The following is a 27,291-nucleotide window of genomic DNA, read 5'->3' on the forward strand; positions in this document are numbered from 1 at the left end:
GCTCTGAATGGGATCTCTATGAAAAGTCCGTCACAAAAATGGAATTATCTCTGCTTTTTGCTCAAAATGTGGTGTTTTTGCAGAAACCTACCCATATTCAAAAGCTGATTACAAAAGAACTACTGAAGGTAGGATGAAACTGTTTTTTTTGTTTGAAAGCAGAGGGTCTGTTCTTTCATTTGGTGTATTGTATGTTTATATATTTGAAGAAGAAAATTTTCTGGAAGGCATTAAACTTTTGTGAAAATCATGAAAAACGCTGGCGCTGGCTTGCAACTTTTTTTAAAAAACGCTGGCGGTGAAAGAGTTAACATGCAAAGAACCTTTTTAGTTTTCTCTGTTGGGCTGTATGGTTTCAAAAAAAAACTTTAACATCCACAGAATCTGATCCACAAAAGATTCAAAATCAAAATGGTTCTTCTGTGACATTGCTTTGAATAATCTTTTGTACCACATTTATTTTTAAGAAAAAACTCACCATAGACAATAACTGTAGTATTCGTTTCTCTCTTAGATGGACCACTTGTCACGTGACATTTGTAGAGTCCTCTGTCTGACTTGCTTAGTCTGGGGATGGTAAGAATGCTGAAGAACAGCATGTTGGTTTTGCTTTTCGATATGCGTCTGGTAATAGTGGCAGAGCCATTAGCCTGCAGTAAAAACAAGCAGAGCAGATTGTGTCACAAACACTCATTTCGTTCTGTCAAGAGAAATATAAACAGCGTGGTTTTCACAGGAAACGAGGGCTACAAAACAGCTATCCTCAGCAAAAATTAGCTTAAAACACTTTTGTAATAATAATACCGCCTTTGCACAAAGTAGGAAATCATTTAAACAATTTCCTAGTTATTGTTTATTGTTCTTTAGTTCAGGAGACTTGAATGAAAGTCAGAGGTTTCAATAAACTGAATATCAAATATCATAGATACCAATAACAACTGAACAATCAAAATTCCAGATCATAACATAAACCCACCTTTCCCGGGTACATCCAGCTTATGGAGACCCTGGAGTTCCATTCAGCTGTTACAGTGCAGTTTAAAGCTAACATATGTCCTTGTAGTGTATGCACCAAACCGGTACTGTTCAAATATACATCCGTGATCCTATTCACTGTAAAAAGAGAAGACAATCACCTTAAGAAGGTCTACAGAGGTGGCAAAACTTCACATTTATCTTTCCGAATTTATAAATGCTTACCAGGCCTGTGAGTCAAGAATTTGTTGGTGTATTTGACTCCATTGACGATAGTCTCGCAGGAAAAAAGTCCAATGTAGAAGTATGTGGGGCTACGGACAGTGAAACCGTGCCTGCTGTTCCAGATGATGGTTCGATGATCAGGAGTTAACCGATTGAAAGGAAACTGAAAAGAATAGGAAAAAACATGAAGACTAGCGGCTACACAAAAAGCTATCCCATCACTTTAAAGGGCACATATTAATCAAAATCCACTTTTACAGTTTGGACATAAATGTGTGTTGGCAGTGCGTGAACCCAACAACCATACAATGAAACAAATAAGGCTGTCAAACGATTAATCACATACAAAATAAAAGTTTGTTTTTGCATAATATATGTGTGTGCACTGTGTGTAATTATTCTGTATATAAGCTATAAATACACACACATGCATGTATGTATTTTAGAAACATTTACATCTATACATTTATTTAAATTTTGATATATTTTATATATATATATATATATATATATATATATATATATATATATATATATATATATATATATATATATATATATATATATATATATATATATATATATATATATATATAAATGTATATAAATGTATACATGTATGTGTGTATTTATATATACATAATAATACACACAATACACAAACATATATATTATGCAAACTTTTATTTTGTATGTGATTAATCGTGATTAATTTTTTGACAGCCCAAAAAAATCCACCCTCTACTTCTAAAGCAAAGCTTTAATAGACATGCTGTTTTGATTTTCTTGCTAATGTGACGTCACACAAACAAAGCCCCACCCACAGCCACTGACTGACTGGTTGACTTTACACAAATGCCTTTCTTAATGTGTTTGTTATCAGCTTAAGATACTATTGTCTCAGACTGTATTCACAGGAATCAGATCTATTTTTAACCAAAAGTGCTCACTGTCTGTTGGTATGTGAGTGAGTAGCTCATTTGCATTTAAAGTTACACACATAAAAACAGTGCTTTTTTGCTCCCACCCAAATAAGGGCATTTTCAACATGCTATAACAAATCATCTGTGGGGTAACTTCACAGACACATTCTACGAACACCTGAGACTTAAATATTTCATCTTGTAAAATTTGCATATGTGTCCTTTAAGGAAGTCCATTTGCTTTCACTGTAGATCAACTAAAGTAAAGCATTGCGTTAGCAGCGCAAAAGGTCATGGGTTTGATTCTCAGGGAACACACATACTGATAAAATGTATAGCTTGAACGCACTGTCGCTTTAATAAGTAAAAAAGGTACGCACGGTGCTTGCAACGCCAATGTCATGGGTTTAATCACGTAATATACTATAATAAGTAATTCTGGATAAATGCATCTGCAAAATGCAATGGTAAAAAGCAGGCTTGCACTTTCAGTTTTAACCCGATTTGGCCCGGAAACACCAGGGTGGGTTCAACAGTGCATCGTCCTTCAGAAATTCTTGGAGAGCAGTGTTATGATTTTGTTTACTTCCATGTTCAATGGAGGAAATGTTTTCAGGCTTAGATGTGACACGGTGGAAGTGTCCTGCCCTGTCTCAGGGGATCAGGTGAATGCTTTACCTCCCAGCGTGAGCTGCACAAATTCTTCTTGTTCCATGCAAGCCATGCTGAGTTAGGTAAAGTCTTTATACAAGAGGCGTAGCAAGTTTTATAACCGATGATGAGCACATGCAGTGTACTGACCGTAAAAGGCCTTTCAAGCAATCTAGGACTATGTTATGTATTTAAAATTCATGAGCAGATAAGTCTTATTGTGTGCACCCTTTATTGTGTCTTAAGGCCGGAGTATGGTCTAATTTTTACACATATGTGAGGGTCCACGTACAGTGCCCAATTGCGTAAATTGTATACTTGGGTTGCGTATGCGACTACATGAGAATGTAGTAGTATGTAGCTCAGGAGATGCATTGCATTTTGTTGCAATGGACATAAGTTGAACGTCTGTGTACACACTACGCAACATACTATACTTTGCAAGACTGTGCATTTGACTGTGCGTGTACATTCGCGTACAAGTCAAAAAGCAGACTATACTCCGGCTTTACAGTAAAGTATTGCTCTCTCAATGCTAAGATGGCATTCCTCCCATGCAATCCGGGAAGGTGAGGATGTGGAAACGTGACTCCGGTCCATTTCTTCACATCCTGTTACTACAGGATATAGACATTGCGACTGGGCCCTCAGGTCAGTACTGGAAGAGCCCCACTGGCTGCTTTCACAACTTTAGCGAGAGCACAGTCGCCTGGGTATTGTTCCCTATGCGAAAAATGCGAGATTAAAGATACGCTGCCAAGTCAGGAAAAAAACACTCTACCAGTGTGTGACAGCTCAACTTTGAGAGGGGTGGAAGAGGCCTGTATTTATAGAACGGTTACCTTTTGTATATCTCTGCGCAGGGTTCGGCAGGACATAAACACAGCAAACAGAAATGAAATGTGGTGCTTTATTCAGGAGAAGGGAGGAGAGGGATGTCATATCGTTAGCGTATCCTAAAACAGTTTCCATCCTGCACAGGAGCCAAAGGCAATACGAGAGGAACTGGTCAACTTGTTCCTTTCCGTTTCCCCTGAAATCATCCTGAAATGTCTCAGGCTATTTTTTAAAGTCTCTTGAGGCAGTCGGTACCATATTTAGAGCGATTTTATTTTTTTAGGTAGCGTATTCTGCCTAATTTTATCATCTCACATTGTTACATTGAAAAGACACTTGATTTGGCGTTCCAGAGATCCGGCATTTGGAGTTACTGCAGGAAGTCTTAAGAAGTCTTCTACACTCTGTGGGGCGGTTACTTTTCTAAAAGTACACCTTGTACCCAAAGGGTGTATATTAATTACTCAGAGGTACATATTGGTACCTAGTTCCTCTATGGCATGGATGTGAAGAACCCCTTGTAGCACCTTCTCCAAAGGCCAGTGTGCCAATAATGAACCTCAAATGGTTTTACAGTGCGTAAAACAAAAAGTGCTACTACAAATCAGCTCGGTCAAGATCTACAGCCTTAACAATGGTAACGTATCAAAGAACAAAGCCTCATTCCACAAATGACTTGGTTCATTCCACCGGCTGTGGAAGACATCAGTCTGTGAGTCAAAGGGGGCACTTTTGGTCTGGCGTCATCTTCTTGGGATGAGCGCAGTGCCAACAGGACAAAGGAAGCCACGGGCGCCGCTCGCTCTGAGAGCATCGGTTCAAAGACTCGATGTCACGCTGAGCCAAAAAGACCTCTGTACGCCCCTGCCCACGCTCACACACATCCGAACTGGCACAAACATTTCCCCTATAACCTGCAGTGATGGTCCGATAAGGACAGAAAGGAGACTGATTTGTGAATGAGATTCCAGCTGGAGAATAAACTCCAGTAGTGGAAGTCATACAGTAGATGTGAGGAGCTGCAATGAATGGGTAACACACAAACTGTGCACTCTCAGAAAAAAGGTACAAGAAGGTACAAAAGTTGTCAACGGGGTGGGACCTTTTTAAAAAGTACACTTAAAAGGTGCATATTGATACCATAGAGGTACCTACTGACAGTGTTGGGGGTAACGCATTACAATTAACGTGCATTACGTAATAATATTACTTTTCTGAAGTAACGAGTAAAGTAACGCATTACTTTACTCCTTTTTTTCTTTTTCAAAAAAGTAATGCAAGTTACTTTTTAGTTTAATTAATTTGATTTAAAAAAAATTATTTACTGAATTAAACCAAACGTAGTCAAATTATGCACTCTATGCGTACACGCCTGTGTGGGAACAGTTTGAGTCAGAAACTGAGATGGTAGGCCACAGCTCTACATTTTTGTGATGGATTATGCAATTTCTTTTCAGTCATAAAAAATACCTGCAAAGGCCTGAAAGAGATCAAGCCTCAGACAAGAAAAAGTAACGCAAAAGTAACTAAAAAGTAACGTAAGCATTACTTTCATAAAAAGTAACTAAGTAACGCAATTAGTTACTTTTTTAGGAGTAACTTAATATTGTAATGCATTACTTTTAAAAGTAACTTTCCCCAACACTGCCTAGGTACCTAAAAGGTACATATCTGTACCAAAATGGTACATATATGGACCTTTATAAAAGGTAGGGTCCCACTGAAAACTTTTGTACCTTTATTTCTGAGAGTGTGATAAAGAACTGCACCTGCAAGCTGTGGTCGTGAAACTTTTTTTTTTTGTGATAAGATGAACAAAATATGGAAAATATTGACACTTTATCCTAACCAAATGCAACAGAATAAGGAGACAAGCGACAAAAGCTTTTATCCGGGTACAATAAGACATTTTGGTGATGAGTTTCTATTTCTGAGGTGTCATCATGGGTAGCCTCATTGTAAAATCCTTAGGATACGTTAACCATTACATTTTTCTTATTGGTTGTGATAGTTTTAGATTCAGATTAATTGCTTGTCAATGGAAATGCTTCACATCGCCTTGTAAATAACATATACTGTATGCGATAAAGAATAAGCACAGCTGTGCAAATAGTGTAACATGTGGTGAGGTATGATGCAAACAGAACAGCCAATCAGAGTACATAAGAGAAAGTTAATGTGTTTGATGAAACTGTGATTGTGTCTGCTTGTCGCCATGATTTCACCAAGTAAGATGTGATCTTGGATCAACATTTTTTGTTGATCTTGGATCAACATTTTAATCAAAGATACCCCAACTTACCCTTAACTCAAACCCTAACCATTTTAAACCCTCAAATGAGTGTAAAATAATAGTTTGAGGAGTATTTCTTAAAAGCCCCTAACCCAATCCTAAATCACACACTATACACACTAATCCTGCAATCTGATTGTTTAATATAAATGTTGATCCAGGACCAACAATGGGGTTGATCCAGGATCACATACTACTTGGTGAAATCACGTTCACCTTGGTGGTCCCATATAAGAGTCTCACCTTGACCAATGAGACTTTGGCGTCGGGGTTTGTGACCCTGCAGGGAAAGACTAAAGGCTCTCCTTCCTTCATGTACACCACGTCTGGGATCTCAGACTGCACCTTCACGAACGGCCGCTGGCTATCTGAAACGCCAATATTGAGGTCAGAAACAAACAAATACACACATGCACAACATATAAACGGTAGACAAAGTCAAATGCAGAGAAATTGCTTGCTTGCAAACGCTCTCTCTGATGTTTGCAGGTTTGGTTGCACTTTCGCCTCAGATGCAATAATCTCGTGGCAATGAAAGGCTTTGGGTGTTGCTCACCCCATTGTTTGGCGCTGTGGTGTTGTTAAAGGAAAGAAAAAATCTCTGAACATTTTAACAAAAGTACCCCAAGGACCTCTGGATGCTTCCTTGTCGTGCTTTGATTCAATATAAAAGACGAAGGGTGAGGCTAAATCGACATGGCCACTGGAGCGATTGATGGCCCTCGGGGGTCTTGTTGGCTAAGCGGGGGCCGCACCTAACGACCTGGGGCACCTCTGTTTGGTGCCTAGCCTTCCTTAATGCCTGGCCAGGAGGCTCTTGCATGCCCACTCCCATGCACAGACACGCATCCCAATAAACATGCACACACCCCTGGTGCCAAGAAGTCAGAGTATCTTCGATCCTTGTTACTAACCCCCACCCCGCAGCAGCACAGGATACGGACAGCCGAGCTGAGGGAGATAGATAAGGCCGGGTACCCTGGGAAAGGCCGCCCGGGAGCTGAGCCTTTCAACAGCTGGGACTATTTCTGTCCTCTCGAGGTGGCACGTAAATGAAAGTTACAGTTCAAATATAGTCAGCCGTGAGGACAGACGAGTATGTGTGCAAAAACAACAAACCCAACGTGAATCTTTGCCAGAGACTCAATTAGCAGGATATGTTGCTGAAGAGAAATGGTGTTTAGATATTATTCGCTTCTCAAAACTTCCTTAAGAGACGGAAACAGTCAGCTATTATAACTGGTGGCTGGAATGGCGTATATATGTTTACCTAAAGATGTTTACCTGTAATGTAGACGTAGACAGATGCCTGCTTGCGCTGCTTTTGACGGTACCTGCAGCGGTAAGACCCAGTGTGTTGAGCTAAAGCAGGACTCAATGTCAGGCGGCTACAATTCTGGTTATTTTTCCTCCCACAGCTAGACTCCTCTATCTGGGTGCCATGGTAGACTTTCGGGACACCTGATGGCAAAACCCACTGAAGCTCCCAGCGTCCCCTGAAACGGCACAGCAGAAATCAGTTATTACCCCATGATCATCTCAGTTATCAACATACAAACTGACCATAATCTTCATCACCCATTATAATGAAGTATGTGGGTCACTCACCTGCAGTTTAGCTGAAGTGTCTGGTTTCTCTCTATGATAAGCTGCTTCTCAGTAACATCCAACACTGGAGAACTGAACCTTCCTTTTGTGTCTGTATCTTTCAGATAGACAAAAAGGCTTGGTAAAGGATGCTGAATAATGCAATAAAAGCATCAATACAATATATTTACTACAGCATGTTTTAATAGTGATGTTAACAACATTTACGTGATACAGACTATATAAAACATGTGTACTTAAGTTTTTAGTATTTGAAACTTTATTTTTGGAATTTAAGGTTACACAATAAGTCAAATTAAGCAGGTCCACAATGTCTGCTAATACAAATTTCATTCAGTTTAATAAATTGTTCATAATCAACTGATACATTCTTAAGCTTATAGAAGATAAATTCATAATATGTTTAGTATTTATACACCTCATTACATAATTTATTAGTATGAACAAAAAACATCAAAATCATCGGATTACTTCTGTCAGGAGTCATAGATGCACTGTGTATTTATTGACAAAAACTTTTTTATTTTTTATTTATGTTTAGATGTATAAAATTTAAATTAAGTTTATTTTAACTTGAAAATCTAGTTTTTCTAACGTAAACATATTGTAAAAATCTTGATTTCCTATAACACTTTTTGCTACATTGGTTGTTAAATGATTGATTTTCGTAAATTAGTTATAACTGGTGTGAAAGTAGGCTACTTATATAAATATACTGAATAATTGTACAGGCAGTAACAGTAACTAGTTGTCGAGCTTAAAATAATTTACGATATTGGTTATGCTGTTCCATGAATAGCCATATAATATGCAAAATGTATTGCTATCTCTACCACTATAGGCTATTCTGAATATACTTATTCATTCACAAGTTTTCATATATTTCTCGTTTAGAAACGAAAGCACCTGTTGGGTGATGGAACATTTTAAATAAATCAAACCTCAAATAATCATCGATTTATATCTCAGTGAACACGAAACGCTCTTAACCATTGTTTATTGGTTTTTAAAACTTCATAGCATAATTTCCTTTCTATTATTATACTTAATGCGTCATCTATACATTATTGTGGTATTGTTACAAAGCAATGTAAAAAGGAAGTGGAGGCAAGCACTTTTTCCCACACCGTGTCCCGCAAGTATTTTAAACAAGCTCATTATCAGCCTACACGCTAATTCTGTTTTAGAAACCCCCCGACAAAAGCTTTCAATTACTTGCTTAAAACCTGCCAATTACAACAAACCTTTGACGGTATATTATATTAAACGCCAACAAACCTGTAAATACAGTTTACTGATTAGATGTGAGTCAAAGTGACACACAAAAAATGTAAATAAATAGGATTTAAAACATTTGGGGGTGTTGCATGCAACTGAAGAGGACTTTATTGTAGCCTAGTTAGGAATGATTTGAAAGGAATTTAGGAGTACAATGCATTTGCCTGTGTTTTTGTCATTCTTGCTTTTACTGACTGCCTTTCAAAAGAAGAATAAATGTAAAAATTATCCAATTAAAAACTTCTGAAAAATACGAAACACTGGTGAGTTTTGTTTAAATATCATACATTCATATTTTGCTATAAATTTTAATATAATAAACAATAAAATTAGCGAACAAAAAATGCAAATATTTGATCATCATTTTATTTGCCATTAATAATTATAAATGTATAATTACAAATAGACTATTAATACTAATTGTATTTATTGTTAACACATTTTAATGCTTTCATATCAGGATAATTTTATTAATATTGCCATTATTTAAATTATTAGTAAGTTTAATTATTATTTATAGTGTCGCCTGTCAGTACGCTTTCAAGCACGCAAATAGGAAATATCTGAAATTTATCCATTAATAATTTTTCCATCCTGTGATGTGAGTGGTGACCAATAAAAAAGCCTCACGCAGTCAGTACAGTACATGGGTTCACCCCTGTTTCCTCCCCCGGGTCTGTTTTAGCTATAACACACTGATTAGTCCTGGTTCCTGCCTGCTCGCGCTGGTCATGACCCCTTGAGTCATTTATATTACAACTTCATTTCACAAAGTCATCAGGCTCAGGAAATAACGCCCTCTTTGATTTAACCCGGGCCAAGACGGATGCCAAGTAAGAGCAGAGAGGTCTCCGTTATCTAAACAACTTGTCCTGGGATAACGCAACCCCTAGCACGTCTGATTTAAGACTTGGTTGTTGTGTTTAAATGTATCATTGACTAGACACGAAATAAAACGAACGTGATCACCTTTTTAAAGCATCACATGATGATGCTGACTAGGGCGCGCGTGTTTTACGCAATTTGCGCAACCTGGTCTTTTTGGTATTCTTTATCAATTACTTCAAAATATTAACTTTATAAAATTACATAATATGTAGTTTGTTGTTAAATAAACATACTTACCTTTTGCCAGAACACGCCCTGACAGTCCAAATATCATCACAAATAATATATCGAGCATTCTCTTGGTCTTGCTTGAGGTCCCTTGCTTGGAGATGAACACCTACAATGGCAAACAGTGAAGATCCAATACTCCAGAGAATCAATTCACCTCACAGCACCAAACTCCTCAAACCCCTGTTTCACGTGGACTACAATCAACCTCTGTAATGTCCTGAGTGTATGAGCTCTGGATGCAGAGGGACCAGGCTTGAAATCCAGTTTAACTCTTGCCCATTATGACTGTGGGCTGGGATTTATTCAATTCCCACAACCACCGGAGCTTCCGTGACGCTTATTGACACACCCACTCCGCGCGGCTGACGTGACCTACAAGGGCCAAGTGTGCTCTGGTGTGTCTTCTGTACTTCATCCATCACAGACATCTTATCTGTCCTATAACGAATTAACAAGCTTATTGCAGTAAATCCAATGTTAAAGTAAGCTATCTTTTCCTTTTAATCCTTGAAATTCCCAGAGGGAAATGTGGTCTACTACTGAAAGTGATAGAAAAGTTTGAAATTTGGCTTTTAAAGATATGCACCTTGAATGTTATAAGAAAGCAAAATATATTATAAACTTGATTAGGAAAAACTTAAATATTTTTACGAGTATAAATTATTTAAGTTGATTACTGTACATCTAATTACATTTTTATGGAAATAGATTAAAAAAAATTGTTGAAAAAATTAAAATTTAAAATACGAAACGAATAGAGGTATTCAAATCACACTTTTTATGTAGCACCTCTTTTTAATATCACTCTAATTTCCATACGACTAAATACATAGTATCAATATTTTCCCAGTTTGGACTTTTACATCTGGTTTTCGGAACACAGAACATAAGGAGGAGTACTGAGGAGTAAGATGTAATGTCAAACCACAACCAGTAGAGGGAGTCTTTAGGGGCAGGCATTGCAATATCCCAATGAGAGAGAGCTCCATGGCTAAAAATCAGTTGTGAGGGACAGGTCAGCAAAAACACAATCAAATTATACAATAGCAATAATACAAAATCAAAAATGGTACAAGGACCAAAATTATTGTTTGTCAATTTTTGACATGCACATACTTATACAGTTGGATAAATTTGAATAGGAGAATGAAAAAACATACAACATACTACATGAAGCTGAGGGTTTAAATTATCCTAAAAATATTTATTCCAATAACATGAATAAATGAATGAATGCTATACAAAAACTCTCACCAAGAGAACTCTTCCATTGTAAATAATGACATGCACTTCTTTAACCAGTTTATTAAAATATCTACACTAGTAGTCCGGTCTGGAGGCCTTAGAGAGTGCATTTGGTTTTCAGATGGTTCTCAAGAGCTTAAGGGATTCAGAATCACAGCACGGAGCGAAGCTGCTGGCAGACCATGGATTGGTATTTCGAACGCTGAGCATTGATGAAAAAACTGCTCCCACTGCAGAGGTGTTGAAGTTTGCCCTGTATGTGGGCACCATGAGTGCCCCTTGATCACAACTGAACACGTGCGAATGATGATGTTAAGCATTCTCTGGTGTAAATATGTGCATCACACCTGGCCTTTAGTTTGCTGGTGAATCCAGTCTGTGAACTTAATGACTCGTGTGTAAACCCCGGGCCTGTTCTGTCGGGCACAGCCCTCACCCCAACTCACAATGCCCGCTAAAAACCACCTCCGTCCTCGCTCCAGACACACCAGTGGTCCCCCAGAGTCACCCTGTGGGAACAAACATGTGAAAAAATACACAGTGAGCATTAACATGAAGCAAATAAACAAGCATACTTAAAACCCTTTTACTGTCACCGTTCCTCCTGAGGAACACCTGAATTTACTTCAATATTTTGAATGTAAATGTTTATCGAATCGTGACAAACTATATATCTTTGGAAAGGTCTAAGCCTCTAGAAACAGATATTTTCAGTGTTTTATAAAATAAATTATGTAGGGAGAGTAATTGATTCATTTATGATAAGAGTGCGCCTAAAACATTGATAATCCTACTATATGTCACATGTCACATGTCACCTTAAATTGTCTTCTTTAAAACAAGACCAAGATTAGGCTTCTAGCCCCAAAAATGCCAGAGTTATATTCATTTGAAGTGCAAATCAACTTTTCACCCCCCCACTCAAAAGGGTGGTGTGACAGTTACGGGGTTAAGGATGGACTCACTTGACAAGCATCCACTCCTCCCTGAATGTTACCGGCACAAAGCATTCTGGGAGTCACTGCGTCGTCATACATCTTGTTGCAAGAGTTGTGACTAATGATGTTAACTGTCGCCTCTTGTAGCAATGTGGCCAGGTCACCTGAAATGAACTCTGATGGTTACAGTTGAAATGCATTTTAAAGAGGTCATATAATGTAAAATAAGTCTTGTGAGTACGTATGAAATACCCCATGGATAATTTATTATAGCATGTTTAAATTGCAAATTTAAACATGTGCCGTTTTTGGGTGTGTCCTTTAAAATGCATATGAGCTGATGAAATGCAAACACTGAACGCAATGATCGTGATTCGTTGAAACTGAAACTAAATTGTGCTGTCAATTATTATTTTTTCCATCTTTCTCTCTGCACTAAATGTCAGTGCTGTGGTTGGATAATGCAGATTAAGTGGCGGCATTATCCCCTTCTGACATCACAAGGGGAGCCAAATTTCTATTACCTATTTTTTCACATGCTTGCAGAGAATGGTTGACCAAAACAAAGTTACTAGGTTGATTTTGTTTTCATTTTCTAGGTTAATAGAAGCACTGGGGACCCAATTATAGCACTTAAACATGGAAAAGTCTGATTTTCATGACATGTTCCCTTTAAGTTGTAAATCTTACCACTAGAGGTCGATAAACAGCAACAATCGCAGAAGCTTGCTTATGCAAAAATAAATACCACCAAAAACAGGTAACATATCTAATGCATGACTTTCTCATTTTGATGGGCATCCTGCATTTTTTCATCACCTATTGATAAAGTCACGGCTTTAGTGGCAAGGTGGGTTGTGCTGTCTCGCATTACCTGCTATGTAACAATAATGAACTGTTTGTACTGAACATATTTCTGCAGTTTGCCTTACCCTCCTCTGTCAAAACTCCCCATCCAGTGACAAAGCAGCTGGTTCCGGAAGTGAAGGCATGGGAGGGGGCGGGCACACAGACAGGTTGTACCAAATCATTAAAAAAGACAGGGGCGCTGAGTTCTAGAAGTGCAATGTCATAGTCGGAGGTGAATTGGTCGTATTGAGAGTGCAGGACAATACGACGGATCTGCCTGGTGGCTGCTGCGTTGCTGACGGTGTTCATCACCCGCATCCCCATGTACGCCCTCCATGATCGTGCATCAGAATACCTGTTAATACATGCCCACGTATGTATGGAGTGTCACATGTTTTGCGATGAAACACACTGTGTTCATGTTCAAGAAAAAAAAACCTTACTTGATTGCATCCGAGTCCTGGAAGCAATGAGCTGCGGAGATGAGCCAGCGGCTGCCCACCAGAGACGCGCCGCAAACGTGACCGTAGCGTTCCATCTGAAGGCTCACCTGCCACGGCCATGAGCCTGATTGGGCATCTGTTCCACCCACAATCTTTGCCCTCTTTCTGGGCCGTGTGCCACATGCTACATTAACAGCACAGCATTCATTTTATAGTTAAAAGTTAAAATTTCATGTATGAGATAGATCTGTATGTGGAATAGTACACTGATAATAAGTTGCATTAATAATTTAAACCATTATTGCTATGTGTAAACAAAAAAACATCCTTACAGTACACTCTAAAAAAATTGGTGCTAAATAGCACTAAAAGCTCGTAATCATAGGGGAACCATGTTCAGTGCTATATAGCACCTACTATATAAAGCACCTATGAAGAACCATCCAGGGGTGATATAGCATCACAATAGCACCAGATATGGTTCTATATAGCACAATATGGTGGTATACAGGTGCTACACAGGTACTACATAGGTGCTATATGGTACTTAAAATGGTTCCCCTATGATTATGAGCACTTTTAGTGCTATTTAGCACAGTTTGTTTTTAAAGTGTATATGATTGTTAGCGCTTAATCACTTCATCTGTTTAAAAAATGAAAAGCTCAGAGACAAAAGCTATTAAACACCATCAGAATGAAGGACTGGAACTAACCAATTTATAAAGTAAAGCAATTTATATCATTAGATATAAATCACTAAGAGTAAAGAGGGTATGTTGAGGGCATCTTATGCTCACCGCAGCGCAGCTCATCTGAACCATCTTTGCAGTCTTTAATCCCGTCACACTCAGGGTTGATCTTACTTAAGCATTTTCCATTAGCACATTTGAAGGAAGTGGGAGAGCATCCTTTCTGATCTGTATAGAATCAGACATAATATACACTCACCTAAAGGATTATTAGGAACACCATACTAATACTGTGTTTGACCCCCTTTCACCTTAAGAACTGCTTTAATTCTACGTGGCATTGATTCAATAAGGTGCTGAAAGCATTCTTTAGAAATGTTGGTCCATATTGATAGGATAGCATCTTGCAATTGATGGAGATTTGTGGGATGCACATCCAGGGCACAAAGCTCCCGTTCCACCACATCCCAAAGATGCTCTATTGGGCAATTTTAGTACAGTGAACTCATTGTCATGTTCAAAAAACAATTTGAAATGATTCAAGCTTTGTAACATGGTGCATTATCCTGCTGGAAGTAGTCATCAGAGGATGGGTACATGGTCGTCATAAAGGGATGGACATGGTCAGAAACAATGCTCAGGTAGGCCGTGGCATTTAAACGATGCCCAATTGGCACTAAGGGGCCTAAAGTGTGTCAAGAAAACATCCCCCACACCATTACACCACCACCAGCAGTCTGCAAAGTGGTAACAAGGCATGATGGATCTCTGTTCTTATTCTGTTTACGCCAAATTCTGACCCTAAAATCTGAATGTCTCAACAGAAATCGAGACTTATCAGACCAGGTAACTTTTTCCAGTCTTCAACTGTCCAATTTTGGTGAGCTTGTGCAAATTGTAGCTTCTTTTTCCTATTTGTAGTGGAGATGAGTGGTACCCGGTGGGGTCTTCTGCTGTTGTAGCCCATACGCCCCAAGGTTGTGCGTGTTGTGGCTTCACAAATGCTTTGCTGCATACCTCAGTTGTATCGAGTGGGTATTTCAGTCAAAGTTGCTCTTCTATCAGCTTGAATTAGTCGGACCATTCTCCTCTGACCTCTAGCATCAACAAGGCATTTTCGCCCACAGGACTGCCGCATACTGGATGTTTTGCCCTTTTCACACCATTCTTTGTAAACCCTAGAAATGGTTTTTCGTGAAAATCCCAGTAACTGAGCAGATTGTAAAATACTCAGACCCGCCCATCTGGCACCAACAACCATGCCACGCTCAAAATTGCTTAAATCGCCTTTCTTTCCCATTCTGACATTCAGTTTGGAGTTCAGGAGATTGTCTTGACCAGGACCACACCCCTAAATGCATTGAAGCAACTGCCATGTGATTGGTTAATTAGATAATTGCATTAATGAGAAATTGAACAGGTGTTCCTAATAATCCTTTAGGTGAGTGTATATGCAAAATTGATCTTAAAGGAGAAATTAACTTTACTCACATGCTCTTGTACAATTGAGTTCATCGCTACGGTCTTTGCAGTCAACAACTCCATCACACACTGACGCTTTGGGAAGGCAGATCTTGTTTGGGCACATATGGTAGCATTTACCTCCTAACAGGTGGGCAAATTATGAAAAAAAAACAGATTGACTAACTCAAAGGTGTAAACGCACACATGCACATGCACACACACACATACAAGAACATAGTCAAGTCTTACCACAAACTCTCTCCACACCTCTGTGGCAATGAAAAATAAATGGGGCAAACAGACATCTCTGAGTATGTGTGTACTTGCCTTGCACTAAATTCAATCTTTACAAGCCTTCATTGGATTAAATGACCTACCACAGTTTGACTCTTCACCGCTGTCATCACATGTAAATTGTGTGTTACACTGGCCGTGCGGTCTACACTGGCCATTACAGTAAACCTCTCCTGGTTTACATGTGTCTAGGAGTGAAGCGAAATGAAATTAAAAGACAAATAACGGATGGCTGGAGAAAAAAAATGTATGTAATGGCTCATACACTTACTGCATTTAGCCTCATCTCGTCCATCAGAACAGTCTTTATCTCCATCACACACTTTTCTAAGAGGAATACACTTGCCATCTCCACATCTGAATTGCCTGGGGCATGCTTACATAGAGGAACAAAAATCTTCATTACAGGCATGTCAATGTTTTCTTTGACTACTTGGTCAATAAGTTGAACCAGACATGCTGTGTTAGTCAGCCAGCTTTTTCCAGGTAAATTTAAAGCTATCTATTCTGGTCCACTGGTAAGACCACCAAAAACCATTATGAACCACCATGAGAAAAAAATGCATTGCTCAGATGATGCTCTATCATAGCTTTTCTGGAGTTCTCAGTTGTGTTTCCTCCAAGGGACAACCTTCTGGATTATATCATGAAGCCAACATGGAAGTGACTTAAACTGCAATTCATTGACTGACCGCTAGAGACGAACTCCAAAAGCGAGTCAATCTCGTAGACTACCATGTCCAACTCAAAAGGACTCACCACTTTCAGGAGAGAAGGCTCTGTAGATCAGGTAGAAACCTTTATGAGTCAAAGATTCATCCGAGTGAAAGTGCAAAAGGATGGGGGACGAATATATTCTCTTTCTGCTGCTGTCGCCAATGGGGTTACACAACCTGTGACAAATATGTGATCAAAGCATTAAAGTTTAATTTCAATCTTTGACATGACCTTACTCTGTCAATATTGAAGATATCAAGGTTATATTTTTTCAGAATGTTCTTTACATTATGTAGGATGAGTTTATGTAGAAAACAGGAAATCACAAAAATGACTTTAGCTGGGTTTTCACAGGTAGGGTCACTCACTAATACATGCACCAGTGGCGAGGCTACATAAGGGCCAGGGTGCCACTGGCCTACTTATATTGACGGCTGGCCCACCCAGTCAGAAGAGACACAAACTATTTTTGTGGAAAAGCCGAAGAAATCATGCATAAATTATAATAATCTCATTAATAGTAATTGCTTAATTCAGAAATAAATAATTACGTTTATAATTTGCATGTGTTCGTAAACCTCGCAAATGTTAACATTCAGATTTTAAACAATTTGAGAGCAAAAAGATGTTAAAGTGAGCTGTTTTCTGTGCGCATCAAGCGTGCAGCACAAACCCTGAAAAGTAAAGCCAAAACGTCTCGATCGCCCCCCATTGACTAGGTCATAAACCCCGCCTCCCCCATGTTATTCAATGGGACTTAAGACCAACTAAACAATTTAATTACACTTCAAATTATCTTTTTTCCGAAGATGGTTTCTGTCATTTACTGTAGTTTTTATCACGCTAATGGAAATTCAAGTGTTTGTTTTTAAAAACAGTTTGTTTTTAGTTAGTTATTTAATGCTATAAAAACGGTGGTGTGAAGTCATGATTGACAGCTGTGATATCGTGTGATTTGCGCATTCTGCGAGAGCGAGGGCGGGGCCTTGATTTTGCGGCTTTACTTCCTGCTCACTATTGCACAGGACTGGTCCCGAAATTGCTACTGCGCAGACTCAAGACCTAAGATGTCAGCGCCGTATCAGGACACTGGCCGCTTCACTTTTCACCAATGAAAGAGAGCGAACAGGCGTCGTCCATCTTTTTTTACAGTCTATGGTACGCATAGACGCACACACAAACAGTACAGAAAAAAAGTGGCAGTATACCTCAAGAAATCTGCTTATGTTTATGTCCTTATGTTAATCAAACAACAGAAGACAAAATGAAAATCATTTCTGTAGCTTTAAAAATATAAATTATATTAAATTTAAAGAATGAAGAAAACATTGTTATTATTCATTTGATTCAATTACTGTAAATACTGTACTTTATTTGTTACTTTGTTTTCTTTTTTTATATGCATATAATTTCTTTATTTGTGTTTTATTTTGTTTTCCTCCTTTTTTTTTGCTGATCTGAAAATTGTTCGATCCATGACTCAAAAAAGTAATCTGTCAACCACTATATTAAAAATTTACATTACATTTTTAGTGTAGGCATTGAGGTCCACCCTATTTCACCGAGGTCCACTTAGTTCAAAATTTCTGGCCTCGCCACTGACATACACACATCATATACACATCAAGACAGATGCATGCACAAACATACATGCATCATATGACATATCATAAAAATCTAACCATTTCTCCCACTGTAGTAGCAAACTGTGCTTGCTAGCAATTAGCATATGAAAGGCATGACACTCACTTGACGCCACCTATTTCCAGCCAGTCTTTCTCACAGGTGCTAGAGGCCGGCGAATCCTGAATGTCCAGCATCACAATGGTCACGGAGAGAAGGTATCCCGGCAACGGAGCCTAAAAAAGAAACCGGATTCTCAGAGGATGCACTCTCGCACAAAGCAGTAGCCCACCCTACAGTCCCCAGCTTAAAGAGGGAGCATCCCAGTCCTCTGAATAGGGTTTATAGGGCATGCATGTTAACACTATGGAGGAGACTCATGGGAAACCTGGGAAAGCCGTTAGCCTGAGCTCACCCTGATCTTCCAGTTACAGTCCACATTTGGAGGGTAGTAGGCAGGGTAATATGGGGACGTTACTGTGCCATTCCAAGCAGTGAGAAAACCGCCACACTCTATAACACGGGAAGCAAAGAATTCCAAACATTTGAGCGAAATAACGAATGAAAGGAAAGTGTGTTAATTAGACAAATTCACACACCGGTTTTGGGTATAGCCTGGAAATAGGCTTTGAAGATGGCTCCTTGCCTCTGTCGACTGAATGAAAACGTAACAAGCATGACGTTTCCAGACGACGTCAGTTTCATCACAGGGGATGTTCCTGATATTGGCAGACCACACCATCTGAAAATATGAGATAAAGATCATGTTTGGTGTTTCAGTCGCTTACTATGACAATAGGACAATGGCCAGAAGAAAAATGTCATGTAAGCATTAAAAAAAGATTAGTAAGCATAATCAAATTTTCATTAAACATCTTTCGGGACAAAGACATACTTGAAAACTTAAATCTTACTAGTGGGTTCAGTTCAACTCAATAATGTAATAAACTGTGACGTTTTATAGCGCTTTCACAGTTTTGTAGCAAAACTGCTTTCCATAGGACATACAATATGGTATACATATAGGATACTGTAGAATGTGATATGAATACTATGGCGATACTATGATAATTTTAATATATTGTGCAGCCATTAAAGATACATGGTACCATTACAAAAATACAAGCACATTAGCAGTACCAACCACAAAAAACAACCAGACCATTATACAGTATTAACCCTTATAAGTCCCTGGGGTCAAAATTACATTATCTGTCAATATTCATACAAAAAACTGGGTTTGATTCTGTCGTTCTAAACGTGTGTAAAAAAATTTACAAAAGAGGCCATTGGGGGCCACAAAATGACCCCAATTGTAAATAAATGGGAAATGCAAAGAAATCATTTTTTTATTTGTCAAAAGTAAATCAATGCTTCCAAAATAAATCTGAAAATTTCCACACAGAAAAGTAGGACTGGTACTAGAGCACAAATGCAATAAAAAGACATAAAATGTTACTATTTGAAATAATGTTTATTTTGAATGTCCTTTCTAATGTTTATATATAGATATATAAATTCACAAAATGTATCACTAAAGTAGTGATGTGAGCAGTTGGCTACATCCAGTGAAATGAATGGGTCTCTATGGGCCTATGCAGGTCAAAATAATTAATTTCCTAAAATGTAAATGTTTTATGTTTTTTCTAACCAGCAGATGGTCGAATTCAACACATAACATCTAGATCAATATCTAAAAACAATTTAAATCAAATTTAGATAATACATTTTAGAAAATAATTTTTCATAAAAATTTGATATTTTACATGCAAGCAAATGGTGTAGTTGAGGAATTTAGTGGTAAACAAAACTACTTCATATCTCCCAAAACACAGCATTAATGTAATTAATGCATTTTTGTAATCAACTTTCAATTTCTGTGGTCATTTTGACCCCCACGAACATAATGTAAACAGGAAAATCGGGCTTAGCCTGTGTATCAGATTTTTTATAAAATGTATATATTAGCAGTACTAAATGTAAAAATAGTTGTCTGTAGGATTGTAATCGATGATAATGTCATAGTGCCATTAATCAAATATGCATAAAGGAAACTCAAACCAGAGATCTTAAGCAACATTGAAAAACAACACCGGAAGAACAATTAAATATATTGGCTAATCAGTGATGTCACACATACCTGGCAATGATCTTGTTTTGAAGTGGCAGTAGGAAGTCATATGCTGAAAGTTTGTTAGCAGAGCAGCTACCTGGTGTCGCCCCTTGAAGTGTAAGAATGACAAGTCGCACAACGTGGCCGGACGGCACCCGAAGCCTCCACTGGTAATACGGCTTTTTCGGACTCACGAGACTGAGAGTGCGATTGTTACCATACTTGGCATACAGGTCAAAAGACATGGCTGTTAGCAAATGAAAATAAGATATGATTAGAATAAATGATTGAATCAAGATCACAATCACAATAATGATTGTATAGGATGTTTTTTTATGACAGAAAGATTTTCAGCTGAGATAGTACACTGTAAAACCTGCTCGCGTTGAGTGACTATGCAGTTTACTCGGAAGATTAATGGGACATGGTTGCATCTGAATTCCCTTACCTACTTGTGGCCTTGGCTCAAAATACAGAATGCATCTTGGAGGATACAGAAAATTTAATTTAATAAGTTTGGCAATTCAAATGAGTCACTGTTCACTAATCATTTGAGTAAACTTAACAGGCTTCACAGTGTATTATGATTGTACCCTGCAGCCCCAACTGCCACTTGCCACTCTGCAAAGAGTTTGGGTTCTTTATCTTTTCCGCCTTGTCATCCGAATCTTCATCATCATCGTCGTCGTCATCACCAACACTGACATCATCTGGATTTAAGCCTGAAGGTAAACATACAGTAAAGTATGTTAAGATATTTTCTTTACTGGAAAGAATCAGAGAAGATTATTGGAAATGCTGTTATACCCAAGAGACGTAGCGTGTCTGTATCCTTCTCCATGTAGTAGCGTTCCTCATTCTTGCTAAAGAGAACCTTGTTGGTTCCGGGAAGACGGCGCTGCAGACGGTTTGGGTTCAATCTCCGGAGTTCATCAGAAATAAGGGGAGGAGCAGAGAATTTACTCCAGTAGTAGACACAAAGACCTTCCACTCCTTCACTGTCAACAGGACACATGACTTTTAACAAGATGGTAAAGCCTATAATAATAGAATTCATGGATTTGAGGGAACATTTTCAATTGTGGGAATACATGCGTAAATGGATGCTTAATGCATTTTGACACTGAAAGAACATACAAACACCGCTGCAGGGAAAGTAATTGTCAAATGTGTCAATGAAATGATGTGCATATTTTGATGTGCAGGGGCATTATTTACTATAAACATTACATTTATGAAATGTGTCACTTTATTCTATAAAAACTATATAGTTTAAGTACATTTTAGTGTTTTTTTTATAGTAATAAATATACATTGCAGGTGGGGAAACTCTCCATACAAATTACCAGTAAAACAACTGTTAAAAAGATTGTTTAAATTATATAATACTTTGGCATTTATTTATGTTCAAAACATTTCCTATAAATCATATTTAATATTCTCTTCCGAGGGGCGCAAATTCAAAATATGTGTTCGGAGTATCATGTGTGTTGTTCGTGTTTTCAGGGTATGTGTTTGTTGCGTCACGTGGACCATGTGCATCGCGTGTTTTGTCAAAATAAGGGGCTTGCTACACACACATCAAAACCATTTATGATAAAAAATACGCTCAAGTTCACAAAATACTCGCAAGACACTCTGATTACGCATGAGATTATGCGAGTATCTGGCAAACATGAGCGTCTCTTTTATCATAAACCCTTTAGACGTGTCTGCAGCAGGTACTTATTTTGACAAGACATGTAATGCACATAGGTTCACTTGACGCACCGAACACATATTTTGAAATGACGAACCACACACATGACAGGCTACATACATGTTGTGACGAGCTTCACATCGAGTGCCCTCAAAAAAGAAGTCACCGGCCGCCACTGAATATCAGTAGCTGGGATGTTGTTATAATAGGATGTTTTCAAATGTCAGGGTGGTACAACCAAAATCATGAGTCTGTTACTAAAAATGTAAAAAGTAATAATAGTAAACATGATATTACATCATCCAGAGGACCTCAAGTGATCCTTGTGGCTGAATTTTTTTATTTCTCTAAAATACTGAAAAATAGCTACTTTAATGTAACGGGTAGACTGGTAAACTTTTTGTGTCAGGTGGTACAACCAATGTAAAACTAGGAAAATGCTATTTTATCTTTTTATTGTAATTACAGATTTTATTTATGAGCTTGGAGGCAAAAGTTTACACCAGCATCCAAGCAGAAGCCTGTTCAATGTAAATTAGTTGAAAAGTCAGGTGGAGCAACCAGGAACACTGTAAAAAAACTTTGCTGCCTTAAAATTTTTGTTAAATCAACTCAGATTTACAAGTCATGTCAACAGAGATTAGTTGTCACAACTTATAAAATATAGTTGAGAAAAGTCAACTTAAATTTATAAGTTATAACAACTCACCTGTAATTATAACAACTCATCTCTAGTCAAGATAAATAATAGTAAGTTCAAGTTGAAGTGTCTTGTAAATCCAAGTTGATTCAACAAAAGATTTTAAGGCAGCAAAGTCTTTTTTACAGTGAAGTGAAAGGGTGCCACTGCAATAAATGTCAATGAATTTAGTAATAATTAAATTTTGTATTGTCATTTAAAAACTAATAAACAGCTGTGGTATGCTGACAACTACCACAAATAATATTCTAAACCGTCATTCGGTTTAAACATTCACTTTTGGTGCAATACACTTGCCGTATTAGCTTACATTTGAAGTGTATTACCATAAACACGTTTTACCCTTGTTTCTACAAACAATGTGTTCCTGTAGCTAAATTGGGTCAATTAATTAGGTCAAATATAAACATGTTTTGGTTAATTAGACCCAACGTGTAGGTTTGGCCCTTTCTGACCCAATGCTGGGTTGAAAAAAAAACAGTATTTTTTGGTGTAGGATATGTACATTTTTATAAATACTGATTCTGTGCAAAAATGGTATATGTTATGACAAAGTATCTTTGATACACTTCAGAACAGTGCTTTTTATGTACAGACTCACCTAAATGCAATAATTCCTGAGTTCTGGTAATACGACTTCCATGGTGATGAATCATACAACTCTGAGAACTTCCAGATATCCATGACGAAAGCACGTAAACCGTCAGGAAGTAAAGAAATGACAAAACACACCATGAAATACCAGGTCACAACGATCGGTCATTCTATTTCTGTACTGTTTACTGTTCTATTTCTGTATGTTGTAAACAAACCAGTGATAACATCTTCCAAGGTCACAAGGTTTCCGCTCGTTCCTTTCTCGTGGCGGTATTTTGGGACATCATAGTGACATCACAGCCACAAAAGGCGTGACATCACTAAAGAAGGTGAGACATCGGTGCCCCGGGCAAGACCTGCAGCCTTGGCACAAAAGCGCTGTTCTTGTGCGATTGGCTTTGAGCAACAAGAGCTTTGGGCAACAACAGCCCCATTGTCTGGAGCTCAGTGTCATACTGAAGTGCGAGAGGGAGCCGGCAGAAAGTCTTATAATCAAGGGCACACACTTGTAGCACATTCCTTTTCTCATTTACTCACCGTTAAAGAGGATTACAGGTACAACACAGATTATATTCAGGTTTATTAGAGCATCACTATTGACACTGTCCCGCCAAAAAACCCAGCCACTTATAATCTTGTCCTTAATGCTGACACAAATGCCAACCATTCCCATGGCACTGGCACACACTGCTCCTTTTGGCCCAAGTGTGCTTCCACTACTCTTGCTCTCATTCCATGCCCTAAATCCTTACCTTTCCTCGCTCTCTCTCTCTCTTTCCTGGCCTACTGTGTCCTCTGGTCTACCTTTCTTCTCCCTTTTGGCTGCAGACTCTCTGCAGTGAGGTACAGAGCATCTGATTGTATGTGAGGAAGCTCACAGACAATGTTTGTATTGAAGGACAGCTCTTCCTCTCACTCCGCCTGCCCGGGCTCTGTCCCTCTCACAAACAGTTTTCTTGTCCTCGGCCCTGAAAAGCCGCGTCTCTCCAGGGACCAGTCTCACCGCACTGCCTCACACCAAGCAGGGCTCCGGTTACACCTGGCTTTACATTTAAGAGGGCCACGGAGCGGCCGAAGGCTCAGAAGGGCCGTGCCTAGAGCCTGCTTTACATTTAAAAGGGTGACAATGAGGTACGAGCGCACCACTGGACCTGCAGCTCTGGCGGGCTTCGCGTTTGAAAGTGCCAGGGGCAAGCATCGTCCTTGAGTGGTCTCTGGAGATCAGAAGCATTCCAGAGAGATCACCGAGAAACCGGCTTTGTTGCCAAGCGGCACAGAGAGACCGTTATGTATGTTCATGCTTACGTAATGGCTTAGCGCCTGAGACTGAAGGTGGAACTGTGTAGACGTCGGGTCTGCCAGGTCTGGGGAGAAGCTGAGGTTGGAGAACTCAACACTTCCTCCAAGGTAGAACACTGAGGAAGATGAGGAAGCTACGGGAACAAGAACACTATTAATGAGAGATTATGCGGAGATCATTTGCATTAAATGTGCATATGGTTTTATCAAAAGCGACTTACATTCAAGCTATACATCAGTACTGTATGTGTGTTCCCTGGGAACCTGTGACCTTTGGCGCTGATAACGTTACAGGAATGCAAAATAACTTATTTTGGAAAGTTGATAAAAGTTTTGATGAGAATTATAGATTTGATAGATGCTCAAAATGTATTTTGACACTTTTTCGCTGCCCATCTACGTGGGACATGTTTATAGGTAATGTATTGAACTACACTTGTTGTTGCAAAATGAGAAAAAAAATGCATTTGCAAGTTGTTTTGGATAAAAGCGTCTGCGAAATGAATAAATCTAAATGTAAACATCAGCTCAGCAGTTCATTATATAAACATATAATTTGAAGCACAACAAAATAAAATTTAGAGGCTTTACTTTGTATCCCAAAACAAACTGTAATCTCAGCTTTCCTCTACAACCGAGACTCTTGACTTACATGCAAGGAAATGAAGCGTCAGTGCAACGGCAATGGAGAGAGGAAGGAGGGGGGCAGTTCTCGGTGCCCACTTACTCCATACCCCGCAGTCCACCCTCTTGCCCCGTGGGCTCTTGATGTCAGACCCAGGTTGTGACTCGCTGTTAGATGGACTTGATGTCTGGGCAGCCTTTGTCACAAAGTCCTGACAAGCACAAGTTCACAACTTTACCTGAATGCTCTCGACTCTTGTTATATGATCACAATCAATACATTTCTATCAGCATACAATAAGCAATACGTGTCATTTAATTAGCTTTCCCAGCAAACACACATCTTTAGGAGGAAGGGGTCGAGGAACTAGGATATCCTGTATAGGATTCCCCCGTGGAGTCACACAAAGCGTAATTTGAGGGTCTGCTTTCCCACGGCCCCTCACAGCAGTGAGCACTCCATCAAGAGACGAACTTTGACAAGCACATTCATGAGACTATCAATACTGACACATATGCACCACACTCGTGTAACAAAAAGGTTTAGGTTGGTTAACCGAAATGCTTCATTTTGTCAGTAAGTATACACAATGTAAATAAAGAAACATTCAATAAATCCATTTAATATTTAATAATAATAATAATTAATGGAGATAACGAAAGACTGACTGACTGACTGACTGACTGACTGACTGACTGACTAAAAAGCATCATCATTGTCATAAATCAGCGCGGTGCTGATGGAAGTCTCTTACCTGTGCCTGTGAGCCAGCGGGGACGCGCGGTCCTAAACCAGATACGCTGTAAATTTCGCAACTTCTGTTTTTGGGAAAAGTCCTCATGGCCCGGTTTCTTTATGGCTCCGTTGCAGCGATACAAAACAATAGATTGGGCTGAGAAATGAGCCCGGAAAAGCAGCGCGATATCTCCTTAGATACCCGGAGAAACCCGACCTGAGCGGGTCTGGCGCTGCGAGCGTTCGCTCACCGTATCCAGGTGCTGCACGCTACCCAGCATGCACCGCGGCACAAAGGGAGCACTATGAGCAGGTACAATCCGCACAGCCATCCGTGCGACAGAAATTGTGGGCAAACTTCACCCGTGTGCGTGTGCCATGGCCAACAATGGGCAGTGTGGTGTTGCGAGATGAGGGCATCATTAAATTAATCGCGGTGAGGAATGTGTCATTATATCGCTCCGTCTGCCGTGGATTAAAAAGCAGAGAGGCATAGCTCAAATATGTCATGTGGATTAAATATTTCCCCCGTGTCTCACGTTACGATCGAACCAGTGAGGCATGCAGCCTGGGAACAAAGTAGTCCGATATCCTCGTGTCCTCTTCACTGGATTGATTACTTAACCATTACTGGATAGAAATTTCTTTATTAGAAGAGTATTAAATGATTTGGACATTTAGCTTTATCATGTCATTGTCAATTCTAGTACAGATAGGATATTATAGTAATTTTAAAACTTTAAAATATGTTATTACAACTAGTAGATGTTTAATTAGATAGTACTATTACTAGATTGTATGATTGTACTAAATAAATATTTCATAACTAATATTACATCATTGTTGGTCTATTACTCATTCTTTTTTGATTTCTACATTTTACTCATTGAAAGAACACTGTAAAATATTCCTTGTTGCACTTATTTTTTTTAAAGTTTAATCAACTTGAATTTACAATTGATTTCAACTTTCTTAACTAGGGAGGAGTTGCTAACTTATAAAAAAATATAAAGTTATTTATTATTATTAAATTATTTTAATAGCAACTTTTCACTTGTCAAACAATTTCAAATCGATTAAATTTATTTTATTGCAAAAATGATTTTTTTAATGTGTATAGAATGACACAAATGTAACTTTGAGATGTTGTTGTAACAGAAAATCACAAATACATAAAAATGTGTTATGTTTTTAGCATGTTTCATGTTATACTTTCATGTTACTCATTGCCTAGAATTTGTGAAAAACGACTTATGGCATTTTTCAGCAGCTTCTTGAGTAAAAAGTTATTATGTTGGTACAATTATATTTTTGTGTATAAAACTAATTTAAACATTCAAGCACGCACCTTT

At 38.6% G+C, this 27,291-nt stretch overlaps 2 protein-coding genes across 6 annotated transcripts in view; both read right to left on the reverse strand.

The window, feature by feature from the left end:
* flt1 (fms related receptor tyrosine kinase 1) overlaps positions 1-10,201 on the reverse strand; it is a 41,698-nt gene extending 31,497 nt beyond the window's left edge. For 2 of the 3 annotated variants that reach the window (XM_055182397.2, XM_055182399.2), the window contains exons 1-7: positions 9,916-10,194; positions 7,513-7,609; positions 7,189-7,400; positions 6,148-6,272; positions 1,201-1,363; positions 977-1,113; positions 479-650 (exon numbers count right to left, since the gene is read on the reverse strand). In XM_055182397.2, the coding sequence (XP_055038372.2) occupies positions 479-650; positions 977-1,113; positions 1,201-1,363; positions 6,148-6,272; positions 7,189-7,400; positions 7,513-7,609; positions 9,916-9,973 (964 nt within the window). In that variant the 5' untranslated portion in view covers positions 9,974-10,194. Of the gene's footprint in view, positions 1-478; positions 651-976; positions 1,114-1,200; positions 1,364-6,147; positions 6,273-7,188; positions 7,401-7,512; positions 7,610-9,915 lie in introns of all 3 variants that reach the window. The other variant, XM_055182396.2, reaches the window with a different exon arrangement.
* A 471-nt stretch (positions 10,202-10,672) lies between these two features.
* LOC129426431 (suppressor of tumorigenicity 14 protein homolog) lies at positions 10,673-26,405 on the reverse strand. Of its 3 annotated transcripts, XM_055182696.2 has the most exons (19): positions 25,959-26,405; positions 25,232-25,415; positions 24,586-24,713; positions 23,285-23,352; positions 21,092-21,282; positions 20,878-21,006; positions 20,312-20,531; positions 18,771-18,913; positions 18,587-18,684; positions 18,298-18,407; positions 16,591-16,724; positions 16,103-16,207; positions 15,915-16,019; positions 15,565-15,678; positions 14,182-14,301; positions 13,385-13,568; positions 13,025-13,296; positions 12,120-12,256; positions 10,673-11,663 (listed from the first exon to the last, which is right to left on the reverse strand). In XM_055182696.2, exons 1-19 carry the CDS (start codon positions 26,043-26,045, stop codon positions 11,496-11,498), a joined length of 2,697 nt encoding a protein of 898 aa, XP_055038671.2. In that variant the 5' UTR covers positions 26,046-26,405; the 3' UTR covers positions 10,673-11,495. The 3 variants fall into 3 exon arrangements, with proteins under 3 accessions (XP_055038671.2, XP_055038672.2, XP_073719928.1); XM_055182697.2 differs by lacking the exons at positions 25,232-25,415; positions 25,959-26,405 and having other exon boundaries at positions 21,092-21,277; XM_073863827.1 differs by lacking the exons at positions 24,586-24,713; positions 25,232-25,415; positions 25,959-26,405 and having other exon boundaries at positions 21,092-21,277; positions 23,285-24,461.
* Positions 26,406-27,291: the final 886 nt, after the last annotated feature.

This window comes from Misgurnus anguillicaudatus, chromosome 25, assembly GCF_027580225.2.
Source record: "Misgurnus anguillicaudatus chromosome 25, ASM2758022v2, whole genome shotgun sequence".
Taxonomy (NCBI): Eukaryota; Metazoa; Chordata; class Actinopteri; order Cypriniformes; family Cobitidae; genus Misgurnus; species Misgurnus anguillicaudatus.